General features: G+C 42.3%; 1 protein-coding gene and 1 non-coding gene across 2 annotated transcripts; both read right to left on the bottom strand.

The window, feature by feature from the left end:
- Nucleotides 1-5,453: 5,453 nt before the first annotated feature.
- Nucleotides 5,454-12,953, bottom strand: rpl30 (ribosomal protein L30). The gene is made up of 4 exons (XM_078541114.1): nt 12,772-12,953; nt 9,730-9,875; nt 7,122-7,252; nt 5,454-5,553 (listed from the first exon to the last, which is right to left on the bottom strand). The coding sequence occupies exons 1-4, from the start codon at nt 12,790-12,792 to the stop codon at nt 5,504-5,506; spliced, it is 348 nt and encodes a 115-aa protein (XP_078397240.1). The 5' UTR covers nt 12,793-12,953; the 3' UTR covers nt 5,454-5,503.
- On the bottom strand, nt 6,731-6,862 carry LOC144680137 (small nucleolar RNA SNORA72). Its single transcript, XR_013576501.1, has one exon. It is a non-coding gene; the product is annotated as a small nucleolar RNA SNORA72 (small nucleolar RNA).
- Nucleotides 12,954-13,449: the final 496 nt, after the last annotated feature.

Here is a 13,449-nt window from a genome sequence, read left to right as displayed (position 1 = left end):
TTCTAAGAAAAAAAGTTGTTTACTTTGGTATCAGTGAGATTGGTGTGCCTATTTAGTTGAACTCACCTGATGCCCAACATCAGCCTTGGTAACCGCAGATCTACTCGGTGATCTTAGTGCTGCTGTCAGTGTTCTCCATAAATGCTCCCCTCCTAGATAAAACAACCAGCCGACTCTACTCCGCACAGGTGGCATCGCACTCCCGCCGCTGCACTCTCCTTTGGTCTCCCACGGAGCTGGCCGTTCATTCACTGATATCCTGCAAAGTTTCTGCGGACCCCAGTTTGAGGACTACTGGTGTAAAAGGACAAGGGGCAGCAGACAGATGGTACCATTATCACAATCTTCCAAGTTTCCCTCCAGGTCACGCACCATTTGACCTGGAAATATACCAGCGTTCCTTCATCAACACCGAGCCAAACTCTCCCCTGCCCTAACAGTAACTTCACGGCATGGACTGCAGCTGCTCGAGGAATGTCTCACCACCTTCTCAAGGGCAACTCGGAATGGCAATGAATTCTGGCCTTGTTAGCACCATTCAAATCCAATGAATACATTTTTAAAAAATTAAAGCTTCACAACTCTCCCACAGTGCAGAATAGTTCTTAAATCCCAGCTAGTCAGTAAGGCTTAAGTCCAGTATATGCTCATGCTAAACAAAAACAGAAATACCTGGAAAAACTCAGCAGGTCTGGCAGCATCGGCGGAGAAGAGCAAAGTTGATGTTTCGAGTCCTTATGATCCTTCAACAGAACTAAGTAGAAATAGGAAAGGGGTGAAATATAAACTGGTTTAAGGTTGAGGGGGGTGGGGTTGTTGTTGGGATAAGCAAGCAGTGATAGGAGATAGGAAGAGATAACCAAAAGATGTCACAGACAAAAGAACAAAGAGGTGTTGAAGGTGGTGATATTATCTAAAAGAATGTGCTAATTAAGAGTGGAGAGCAGGACAAGCAATCATTTATGCGCATGCTAAAATGCTCTTAAGTCTCCAAGCAATACACGGGGGTATTAGATTGCCCAGTGTTGCTTGCAGAAGTCAGATGCACTATTCTACTGTTTTTCATTGGTACCTTCTGGATTACTCCATTGTTCAGGCCAAAGCTCAAAGTGATGTCCATACCACTCGATCCATGGCGGCACTGATACCTGCTGTGCAGATCATAGGCTTGTTCAGTCAGTGACAAACATCTACCTAGACCCTGCAAGGCCCAAAAATCCAAGAGGAACGTGATCAATGTGAGCCCTAAAACAGTCCAAAGAGAGGAATTCCAAATGCCCAACAATCTGCAAAATCCTCTCACATCCAACTCAATTCCAGAACAGTGGGATCAAGTGAAGTCAGCTGTTCTAGACTCCTGTATCCAGACCATTGGGTTTGAGCATAGCTGTCATCAGGACTGTTTCGACAAAAATGATGCTCAAATATGTTACCTCCTAGAACAAAGACAAGCAGCCTTCATTGCCTGGCAGGTCACAACTCAAAAAGGTAGCATACCAACAGATCAAGGCTGACACAAAAACAAATTAGGAAACTAAAGGACATGTGATGGGAAGAGAAAGCCCAAGAGATCCAATAGTATGTTGATCATAACATGCAAAGCTTTTTTGAAGCCACCAGGGCCATCCATAGACAGAGTTCAAATGAACAAAATGTCCTTCACTCACAGGATGGTGTTTCTCTTCTTAAAGATGACTACATCATGTCAAAACTGGAAAGAACATTTTGAACTCCTTAACTGTGAATCCACAGTTGCAGCTGATATCCTTCAGTCTATTCCCCAGTACCCTGTGGTAGAGCCCATGGGTGGACCACCATCACTGGGAGAGCTGCAACAGATGAAAAACAAAGTCTGTGGCCCCAATGGTATCCTAGCTCAGGTCTTCAAAGCTGGCCTATACCCACATCACGACTCCATACACCCATCCTACAGATTTAGGAAGAAAAAGACCCCCTCCTCAACCAAAAAAAAAATTCAGGAATGTGATAATTGTAACTATCTTCAAAAAAAGGGAAATAAATCATGCTGTGGAAACTTAGAGGTATTTCCCCCATTGTCCACAGCAGTGAAAATCCTGACATGTATTCACCTACTTACTGTGGCTGAGGAAATCCTCCCAGAAGACAGTATAGCTTTAGACTTTCCAGAGGAATGTCTGATGTGGTCTTTGTCCACAGACAAATCCAAAAAAAATTTCAAGAATACCACCAGGAACTCATCATTGCATTCTTCAGCCTGACCAAAGCATTTGACTCAGTAAATCGCAAAGCTCTGTGGATTGTGCCCCAACGATTTGGATGTCCAAGAAACTTCTTCAATCCTACAAATTGTGTTATGATATGACTGCAACTATCTTGAGTGGGAGATCTGAAACAATAGCCTTGAAAATCTGGAACTGGAGTCAAGCAAGGCTGAATAATAGCACCCATAGGCACAAGAGTGAGGTTTGTGTTTAAGCAGACACAAAGTGAAACACAGGAGCACTTGAATACATCATTTAATGCTCTCCCAAAAAATCCAAATTATAAATTAGCTGCAGCACAATTGCCCCGCACCGGTCTAGTCTGCAATAAGCTTTGCTAATGCCACTCTACGTACACGATTAGCATTATAATGAATGTTCATCCATAGTTCACAACATACATACAGCACTCAAAACACCAGAAACATACTGTTTTAATCTACTCTAGTACAGTTATTAGTGTAAAACTTACAAAAGAGGCTTTGAAGAAAATTTGTTTATGGGATCTGGGAGTTCTGGCAATGCCAATATTTATCACCCAGCCCTAATTGCCCTCAAGGTGGTAGCAATGAGCTACCTTCATGAACTGCTGCAGTCTACATAGAGAAGGGACACCCATAGAGCTGTTAGGTAGTATTCCACGATTTTGATTCAGCAACAATGAAAGAGCGATGATACAGTTCCAAGTCAGGACTTGGGAGGGGAACTTGCAGATGATGTTTCCATGCATGTTGCCCTTATCCTTCTAGGTACGAGATTGAGATTTTGGGAGATGCTGTCAAAGAAACTTTGGCAAGTTGCTGCAGCGCATAAGACATAGGAGAGAAGTAGGCCATTTGGCCCATTGAGTTTGCTCGCTCCACCATTCAATGAGATCATGGCTGATAATCTTCAACTCCACTGTCCTGCCTTTTCCCCATAACCTTTGATTCCTTTACTGATTAATCTCGTAAATGCTACACACCACACCAGTGGTCAAGGGAAAGCAATTTTAAGATGCTAATTGGGGTGCCAATCAAGTGATTGTTCTGGCCTGGACAGTGTTATTGGAGTTGCAGTACTCTCTATATAGCAGTACTGCAACTTTTTTTTTTAAAAAAGGCAAGAAATTAAGTAAATGCTAACGTCTAATGCAGCGCAATAAACTTGGAAGGAACTGGAGCAAAGATAAGGTGACAAATCTTGGGTTTTTAAACCTGCAAGAATTCAAAGTGCAAATATCTTCCAAGAAACATCACGAGATAAAGAAATTTAAAAATCAGATTGCCTGCAATAAGTTCCTGTAAAAGGACTGTTATACAAGTCAGTTTCTGCAGAAGTTAAGCAAATTTGTCACTGAAAATGTGTCAGATCTACAAAAAGTCTGTAACTACCAGACTATGGCACATAAATCAACCATCAAAATCTCCAAAAATCATCCCAAAAATGGGTTTTGATTTATATGCCGAGTATTATGAACTGCCAGTGTGAATAGTCACCATTTTGAAATGTGAAAAAAATATAACCAGTAATTGATATTAATGCTGCACGGCTTATAAACTCATTGTCTTTAGCATCCAATATAGTTTATTGAATTAATTGAGTCACTTTGGCTACTGCATCATTGCAAAGATCCCAGAGTCAAATATACTGCTTTTGCTTTCAAAGTTATTGCTCCACAACAAATCATCTTCCTCTTCATTCATTCAGATATTCTGCATTTTTTGAATGATCCAATAAGTTTGTCCATTAACTGCATCCCATGATTTGATGACAAAACCACCACAAAACATTTGTTAAGTGCGACAGCATGCATATTTCTACTGTGAAGCTCCCCTCCCCAACCCACCCAACTATTCTATTCAACGTGAAGCCATCCTATGAATAGCTTGTTGAAAAGCGCAAAGCATGAACTGTGAACATTAGACCCCTGGTATAACTGCAATGTGGGTTACTTCTTCACAGATCTCATTGGTTATATATCGGAATATGTCCCACACTAATAATCTATATTCTTTACATAGGCCTATCCCACACATTGTTGTTCCACAACTTCATACTTATCCATCCAACCATTCCACGGAAATGCACAAAAACCCCTGCCTAAAAACTTCTTGGCATGGATTTATGTTTGAATATTAGCATGTCGTGGCTGAAAAGGGGGGTGTCAACTTATCTGCCAAGTATATGCAAAAAGAGAATTTTTGGGATTGGAAAAATGGGGTGGTCTCATACATTGTGATCTATGACATATGGCTAAGTTTGGATACATACACCAAAAAAATTATTGTAATAAATAAAATTGAATCAACAACCCAATTTTTGGCAGACACATATGACCAGCTCCATTTTTTGGCCTCCCCCCTCCTCCGCCACATGATTAAGATCACTCACTCAGTGGAAAATTGCCAAAATCCATGGAATATTGAGCCCACTGCTGCAGCTAATTATTCCTGCAAATTTTAACAGAATAAACATTGTATTATACCATGTATAATACCATAATTGGTATTATGCTACAAAATACAGACAGAACATAACGTTGACCTCAAATGTTTGCGCTAGTTATATTTCAAATCTCTATCTCCACGCCCCCCAGCACTATATTTAGATACCAAAACTTTTTTGAGGGGGGTGGGGGTGGAAACAAAACTTCCATTGTAACGCATGCAACTATGGCTACAGGAACTATCCTATGAAGCTAAGTACAATACCAAGAAATGCATAAAGCATGGCTCTTCGGAACGGGAGGTAATTTAGACTTTCCAGAATATTCCACCATTCTATTAGCTTAGATTTGTACCTTGGTATCATATTCTTTTTTGCTGTTACCTAACAAAAATCTAAAAATCCCAATCTTCAAAATATTTAAATTAGACTGAGTCTTTGGGGGGGGGGGGGGGGGGGTGTGTGCAGTAGTTCGATTTCCACCACAACAGAAAGTTGCTTCCCGATTTCAATCTCAGCTGGATAATTTTAAGAATAAGCCCAACTGTTCTGGATTTCCACAGGAGGAAATAAGGATAGAGAAATTACCAAATTCATCGATCATTTAAGTCACCTTAAAGTAGATTAATGCCCAATCATCTATAAAAGTTGTATCAAATGTGTTCTCATTAACATTCCCTTAGCTAAGACTTGTATATTCACAAAATCAAGTGACTGCACGCTCAGGGTATGAAAATGAATTAATGTGTCACATTAAGCATATATTAAAAACAAAAGCAAGTGTCTTTTCACAGAATAATTTTATTTGTAAAATATTTCAGAGTCGCAGCCATTCATTTCTCACTGATTTGCTCTGGCATGCTCCTGATGATGTCAGAATCACCTGAAAGAGAAAACCTTCAGTTCAGTAATGCAAACTTGACTCAATAACAATACAAAAGGTTGGCAGTCAGGTCCAAAATGTTGGCCTTTACTGTTATATTTCAGAAAGCCGGGATAGAACTGAAGTCAATCCTTACACATTTTTATAAACATTTACTGACAGGCTCGTCAGCAAAGTTAAATTCCAGGGAATAAGGAGGATAGTGCCAGGATGGATAACAAAGTTAACCGAGTGACAGGAAGCAGTGGTGGTGAATGCTTGTTTGTCAGATTGGAGGAAGGTGGAGCTACTATTAAGACAACTGCTTTTCTTGATTTATATTAATGACCTAAGAAGACAATTTCAAAATTTGCAGGTGACAAAACTTGGAAGGACTGTGTTAGAGATCTAGGACAGGCAGCTGGCGGAATGGCAGGGCACATGAAATTTAATGCAATGATTCATTTGGATAGCAAGAACAACGGGATCTGGAATTTACATACACAAATCCTCGGAAGGTTTTGCAAATATGGGCAGTGCACAAAAGCAATGGAGTTGTGATGAAACTTATGAATCTCGAGTTAATACTTATCACTTCCATATAACTTGTATTTTAATTATATTTAATTAACATTTATCCCTTCTTGGGATGTGGATGTTGGTGAAAAAGTCATCATTTATTGTCCATCCCCAAAAGCCTTCAAGGAGACAGTGTGAGCCACCTTCTTGAACAGCTGCAGTCCATCTGGTGTAGGTACACCCACAATGGACTCAAAAGTACTTGTGCAAAGCAGCCTCACGTCACCCCTACACCAATCCATGTATATACATTAACGACTGTACAGGGCTATGTTACTACCAAAGCCAATGTCCCTTTAAAATGTAAAAGCAAACTACTGCGGATGCTGGAAATCTGAAACAAAAACTGAAAATGCTGGAAAAACTCAGCAGGTCTGACAACTTCTGCGGAGCGAGAAACAGGGTTGACATTTCGAGTCCATATGGCTCTGAAGAAGGGTCATTCGGCTTTGAAACCTCAACCCTGTTTCTCTCTCCATGCATGCTGTCAGACCTGAGTTTTTCCAGCATTTTCTGTTTTTGTTCCTTTAAAATGTGTTGTCTCATACTAATTGGGACAAAACACCTGTTGCATTTCAGATGTGACAGAACAGATATATTATATAATGTAGCAAAATAAAGTTGTTGCCAGCAAATATTACAACAGGACTTAACAAACCAGCCCTGCTGACAATAAGCACAGCATTAATCTAGCGAATGTCTAGCCTGACTTGATCGGAGACAAAAATCAAGCCAGCGAGAATATTCGCATTTAAGTAAATTCTTGTATATATTCAAGTGTTAGTGCCTAAAGCATGCAAGTCACTATCATTCACACACAGCACATATGTATTGCACATCGATAATCAATACAACACCCGTGGTCACTTTCACATCAATTAAAGCACAATCATGTGAAAGTTACAGTATACATTAGTGCCTTACTATAACGACAAAAAAACACGTTTTATTTTCAAAGGGTTTTAACAGCTGACCAACCCACAGAAAAGCATGTTTTTGGGCAAACTTACCGGGATCAATGATAGCCAATGTGCACACTCTGTAGTATTTACCACAAGCTGTACCTAGTTCAATGTTGTTGCCACTGTAGTGATGCACACCAGTCTTGGCTAACATAGCATAGTACTCAATCTCTGATTTCCTGAAACAATAAATACAATTCACATCAAAATTGAATCATTACAATTTCAGATTTTCATCAAGTCATTACAAATGGCAAATCAGTCCAATGTAAAACAAGGTGCTCCAGATATGGACGATGGTATGGAAAAGTAGTAAAGCACAGCCTTTGTATCACTAAGGGCAATCCACCTGGGTGATTTCAACCTTAGCTATTTTGTGTAAAGGATGCATAGAATCCTGTTCAGGCATTACCATGGTGCCCTAATGGCACACATACCCTTTCAGCCAGCAGGGTGGTTGGTTTGAAGCTCACGAATGGATTGATTTGAGGGCATATTACATTCAGGCAATCTTACACAAATATGTGGACTAAATTTAACGTGCTCTAACTAGATGACGAACACCCGCATTGCGACAGCAGAGGAATGTGCCAAATGCAGCCACTGCCAACGGTAACTTATACTCAGAATGGTTATAGAAAAATTCACAAAATACCACAAAAAACCTTCTGCCAAAATATTATTCATTCATGGGATGTGAGCACCGATGGCAAGGCCACCATTTATTGCCCATCCCAATTCCCCTTGAGTCACCTAATGGTTTATTAGGTCATTACAGAGGACAAGAACGCTGGTGTGGGTCTGGAGTCCAGACTGGGTAAGGAGAGATTTCCTTCCCTGAACTATATCAACGAGCCAAATGAGTTTTTACACCAATCGTTTGTTTCACGATTAGGAACGAGACTAGCTTTTTATTCCAGACTAATTAATTCAATTTAAATTCCTCTAGCTGCCATGGTGGAGTTTGAACTTTATCTCCAGAGATTAGTCCAGATCTCTGGATTACAAGTCCAGTAACAACATCAAGCTACACAACATAAATACAGAATTAGCAATGGTTTCCACACATTAATTAAGACTTGATTAAGTAGTCAACTTCTTGATGGTGGGAATGGTGATACAAAATGAAGAGGCTGAATACAGGATAAGTTCCTTGTGCATTAATTTATGGAACACATTTAAGCACACAAGAGAACAATGCACCACCACAGTTAATTTAAATAACGATGCCAAAAAGTGTGGTTTACCAAGACAAATGCAGCAGTGAATTTGCACACAGCAAGGCTTTACAAAAAGCAAAAAAATGCTGGAAAAACTCAGCAGGTCCGCCAGCATCTGTGGAGAGAGAAACAGAGTTAACGTTTCGAGTCCATATGACTCTTCTTCAGGGTGGATGCTGAAAGAATGTTTCCCTTTACAGGAGAGACTAGAAATAAGGACACAGTATAAAAGTAAGGCATCTCTCAATTAAGATGGAGGAGGGGAGATTTTTTTTCCTCTGAATGTTATTAGTCTGTGAATTCTCTTCCTCAGAGAGCAAGAGGCAGGATCAAAGAATATGTTTAAGGCTGAGCTAGATATATTCTGGACTCCTAATTTGTACGTTTGTATTTTACATCTATCCCAAACAGATTTAACATTCAATTGACAACACTGCCATTCTGATGAAGGGTCATTGACCTCAAACATTACCTCTGTCTCTCTCCACAGAAGCTGCACAACTCACTGAATATATCCAGCATTTTCTGTTTTTATAGCAGATCTCCAGCATCAGAACCACTTTGCTGTTGCTATAAGACTGCACCCAGGGAGTCAAAACTAAATGCAGTTTCTGGGTCAAATGGGTTCAGAGGATGGGGATTACTGAGCAAGGCTGATAGGCCAGAAGTGACACCGTCTCCAGTTTATAACCATACTCTATTTTATATATATAATTAACAATGGAAACGGTAATGTGAGCAGCTGTAAGATTAAAAAAACAGGGAGCCTGGTCTGAAGCTCATTTTGAAAAAAAGTTCGATGTATCAGGTTGGGGTCATCACGGGAGTCTTAGTCACCTTTCTTCAGGCGTAGGTTTGCTGCACAGTCCCAGAATTTGTTTCAGTTTATTGTGTGCATTCTAAAGTGAAGATTTATTTCTCAGATGGGCTGCAGTTGTGTTGTGTCCCTGGATTGGAGAAGCTGGGGCTGTTCTCCTGAGAGATTTGACGGAAGTGTTCAAAATCATGAGCGGTCCAGACAGAATAAAGAGAAACTGTTCTTATTGGAAGAGTCAAGAACGAGGGCATTGATTTAAGGTGACTGATTTAAAAAAAAAACATGATGGAAAACTTTTTCTTAAAAACGCAGCAGGCGGTTAGGATCTGGAATGCACCGAACGTGGTGGATGCAGATTCAATTGTAGCTTTCAAAAGCAAATTGGATAAGTAACTAAAGAGAGAAAAATCTTGTACAGCTTCAGAGAGAATGTTGGGAAGTTGGATTAGCCGAAGTGCTCTTACAGAGAACCAGCAAAGACAACAGGCCACATGGTCTCCTGTACTGCAACCATTCTATGATTCTACTTGGCTATGACCTGAAGTATACAAGTGAAAAGGACAGGTAACAGTTAACATTAATTTGCCATTTACTTCACAAAATGGCTCAGCTTACTTACCTCAAGGCTGGACAGTTGTTGGCAAGAATAACCAGCTTAGCTTTGCCTTGACGAATCATTTTCAAAGTCTGTTTGTAGCCCAGCACATATTTGCCACTTTTCATAACCAGCTGAAGCCTGGAGTTGATGGACTCCAATGACTTTTTCTGCAACCAAAAAACAAGTCCTTTTTTAAAGAAACCACAAACAGCAAACCCTACAAACCAATACTCCAAAACACTCAAGATCATTTTTGTATCATTTTTTTTCTCTAAGTCTAGACATCAAATGCATTTGGAATGATACCATTGAAATTGTAACTAAATGTTATAGTCTGCCAGTAACGGGTGCACCCAGCCCAAATTTAAGTAGGTTTTACAATTATTTCTCACAATTTGGCCAAGTACACCTGTTCTGGATCTCTGAAAGGCGTATCCAATAAGTCTCAATCTCTCTGCTTTTTTCCCATAGCCCTGCAAATCTTTTCCCCTCCATTTCACTGAAGATCTTAAATGTGTTCACCAATCTTTCAGACAGAGCTTTCCAGATCATGACTCTCAGAATAAAAAAAAACTCATCTCCTTTATGGCTCTTTTGCAAATTACCTCAAATCTGTTACCCCTCTCGTTATCAACCCTCCTCCCAGTGGCAAGTTTCATAGCACCCTCGCCTTTGAATCAGAGGGTTGTGGGCTCATGTCCCACTCCCGGAAACCAAGAACTGTGATTGTACTCGAACGAGTTGCAATCTGTGACTGTTGATAACTCGAAAGAGTTTTCATGATTTTGAACAGTCAGCCGCCTATTTTCCACCCTCCATAAATTTAAGGCCCTCATAACTCTGCTGCCCATTTCTTAACTCACCAATTCTCTCTCACCCATTGCCCCTGTGCCCACTAAGTTACTCTAGCTGCCAGTTTAGTGACTATAACTGTAACAGGTGGCCTTGTGGGGCAGTGGGTAACATCCATGCCCCTAACATAGAAGCTCCAGGTGCGAGTCCCACACCAGGGCTTGATGGCCAAGGAAGCTCATAACGCAGCTAAACATGTTAAACATCAACTGAAGCCTCCTAGCATCACTATTCATAGCTCTGGACATGCATGTAACTCATGGGGGTGGGGGGCAGGTCGGCTGGACAGTTGTGTGGATCAGATTGCTGCCAACAGCACGGGGTTTAATCCCGGTTCTGGCTGGAGTGGATTTGGGAACTGCCTCCTTGCATCTACCCGAACTGGAGGTTGAGGTGCTTTGGGTCAGACCTACCTTCGGGCAGAGAAATGAAGACTTGTAAAAGTGCTCATCTTTGTTTCCAAATCTCCATGGGCTCACCCTTCCCCATCTCTAATCTACATCCACACAACCCTCCTACATCTAGCCTCTTGTGGACCCCTGATTTTAATCACTCTACCACTAATGGATGTACCTTCAGTTGCCTGGGCTGTAAGTTATGTAATTCCCTTATACTTATCCACCTCCCTTTCCTTCTTTGATCCGCTGCTTAAAATCCCACCTCAACGACCAAGCTTTTGGTCATCCAACCTAATATTTCATGTGGCTTGTGTCAATTATCGGATACTGCTCTTGTGAAGCATCTTAGTTCGTTTACATTTAGGGAGATGGTGGCATAGTGGTAATGTCGCTGGGCTAGTAATCCAGAGGCCCAGAGCAATACTGTGGGGACACTAATTCAAATCCCACCACAGCAATTGATGAATTTGAATTCAATGAATATATTCAACTGATTAATTAAAAAAAACTGGAACTGCAAGCTAATCTCACTAAAGGTGACCATGAAGCTATCATTGATTGTTGTAAAAATCCATCTGGTTCACTAATGTCCTTTAGCGAAGGAAATGAGCTGTCCTCACCTAGTCTGGCATAAATGTGACTCCAGATCCACAGTAATGACTCTTAACTGCCCTCAACTGGCCCAGCCAGCCACTCAGTTCAAAGGCAATTAGGGATGGGCAACAAATGCCAGCAACACCATATCCCAGGAGAGATTAAAAATATAATATAAATGCAAGTTGTTGCTGAATGCCTCTATTAAATCTACCCTTAACCGCTGCTCGGAGAACATTCCTGCTCTCCATTTCATAGAATCAGAACGGTTACAGCACAGGCCATTAGCCCAGCATCTCTGTGCTGGCTCTCTGAAGGACCAATTCACCTAGTGCCACTAGCCCACCTTCTCTCTGTAGCCCTGCACATTTTTCCTTTTCATACAATTTAATTCCCTCCTCAACGTCTCAAATGAACCTGCCTCCACCACAGCAGGCAACACATTCCATGTCCTAAACACTTGCCCAAGTTTAATTTTGTCCTGAATTATAGTTTCTAAAAGCTTGAGGTTAAACGACTGCTCTGTTGTTGCTGGCCTTATCTTTACACCCTTTTTTTGAGCAAGGGTGCAACATTTACAATTCTCCAGTTCCCTGACACTGCATCCACTTACAACCAAAGACAACTTTTTACATCAGCTGCCAGTCTCTTCTCATACTCTCCTTACATCTCTTGTTTGCTTTTCCAATTCTTCCCTGGATCTTCTACATTCAGTTTGATTCTCGATTGCATTATCCATCTGACATAAACCACTTTTTCCTCATCTTAAATCTGTCTCTTATTCGTCATTCAGGGGGCTTTGGGGTTTGTTTGTGCACGAGCTCTCCCCTCTTTAAAGTCAGTTAACCTCTGATTTCCAATTTATCTGGGTCAGATCCACCATTGAAATGAAGCCCCTCACCTCCTGCACCCATTTTATTAAAATCAACTTTCTCCAGGGCCTTGGCGGGTCCGCTCAGTCAGTAATCAAGCGGCTTTAAAATGGACAATCCCGCCCAACCCCAGTCCCGGCCTCGGCTGTTCCTTCCAGTCTATGAGGTGGCGGCACCCAGCTCCCCGCTCAGGAAAGGCAAGAGCGAGGCTGCAAGGCGGCCAAGGCCCGGAGGCCTCTCCCCTCCCGCTTATGCTCCCTGTCCCTCCGCCGCTCCTCCACGTGAAGCCTAGGCCGCGCTCTAAGGGGGTGGGGGGGGGGGGGGGGGGGAAGAAGCCTGAGACTCACCGTCTTCTTGGCCGCAACCATCTTGCCTCTGCTTCCTTAGCCTGAAGGGCAGGGTGAGGGAGGAGAGTGCGTGTGGAGGAAAGTCGGCAGCGTGGGTTTAAACTCCGCTGAGGGAGGAGCGGCAGCGCCGGCGAGGCTAACCCAAGATGGCCGGAGAGAGAAAAGGAAGGATATCCCAGAATCCTCCCGGCTTTTTCCCCCTCCTCAGCCATCGCGAGATGTCGCTGACGTTTCCCCCCCCCCCCCCCCCCTGCCCCGCAAAGGGCACGGACCAGCAGGCACGTGTGCCACGCAAGAGGCGTGACCGGTGTCACTTGAGCCCCGCAGGGGGCGAGGCCTGAAGGTTACGTGTGCGACGCAATGAGCGCGGCCGGAGTGACCGTTGCCCAACAAGGGGCGTGGCCCGAGTTTTTTTTTGCACCCCGCCCCAAAACAAGGAGAGGGGAGGGGGAAACCACATGTGCTCCGCCCATCTCCATAGTAACACTGGCAGCCCCTCCCCCCCCTTCCCTCAGCATCAGAAGTGGATTTGGACCAACAGCAAAATACCGCAGAAGCTGGAAACCTGAAATAAAAACAGAAAGTGCTGGAAATGCTCAGCAGATCAGACATTATCTGTGGAGAGAGAGAGAAACAGAATTCATCTTTCAGGTCAATGATTTTTAACTGGATTTGGGA

Source organism: Cetorhinus maximus, chromosome 4 (assembly GCF_964194155.1).
Source record: "Cetorhinus maximus chromosome 4, sCetMax3.hap1.1, whole genome shotgun sequence".
Lineage (NCBI taxonomy): Eukaryota > Metazoa > Chordata > Chondrichthyes > Lamniformes > Cetorhinidae > Cetorhinus > Cetorhinus maximus.
This window is presented reverse-complemented; position numbering and strand designations above follow the sequence as displayed.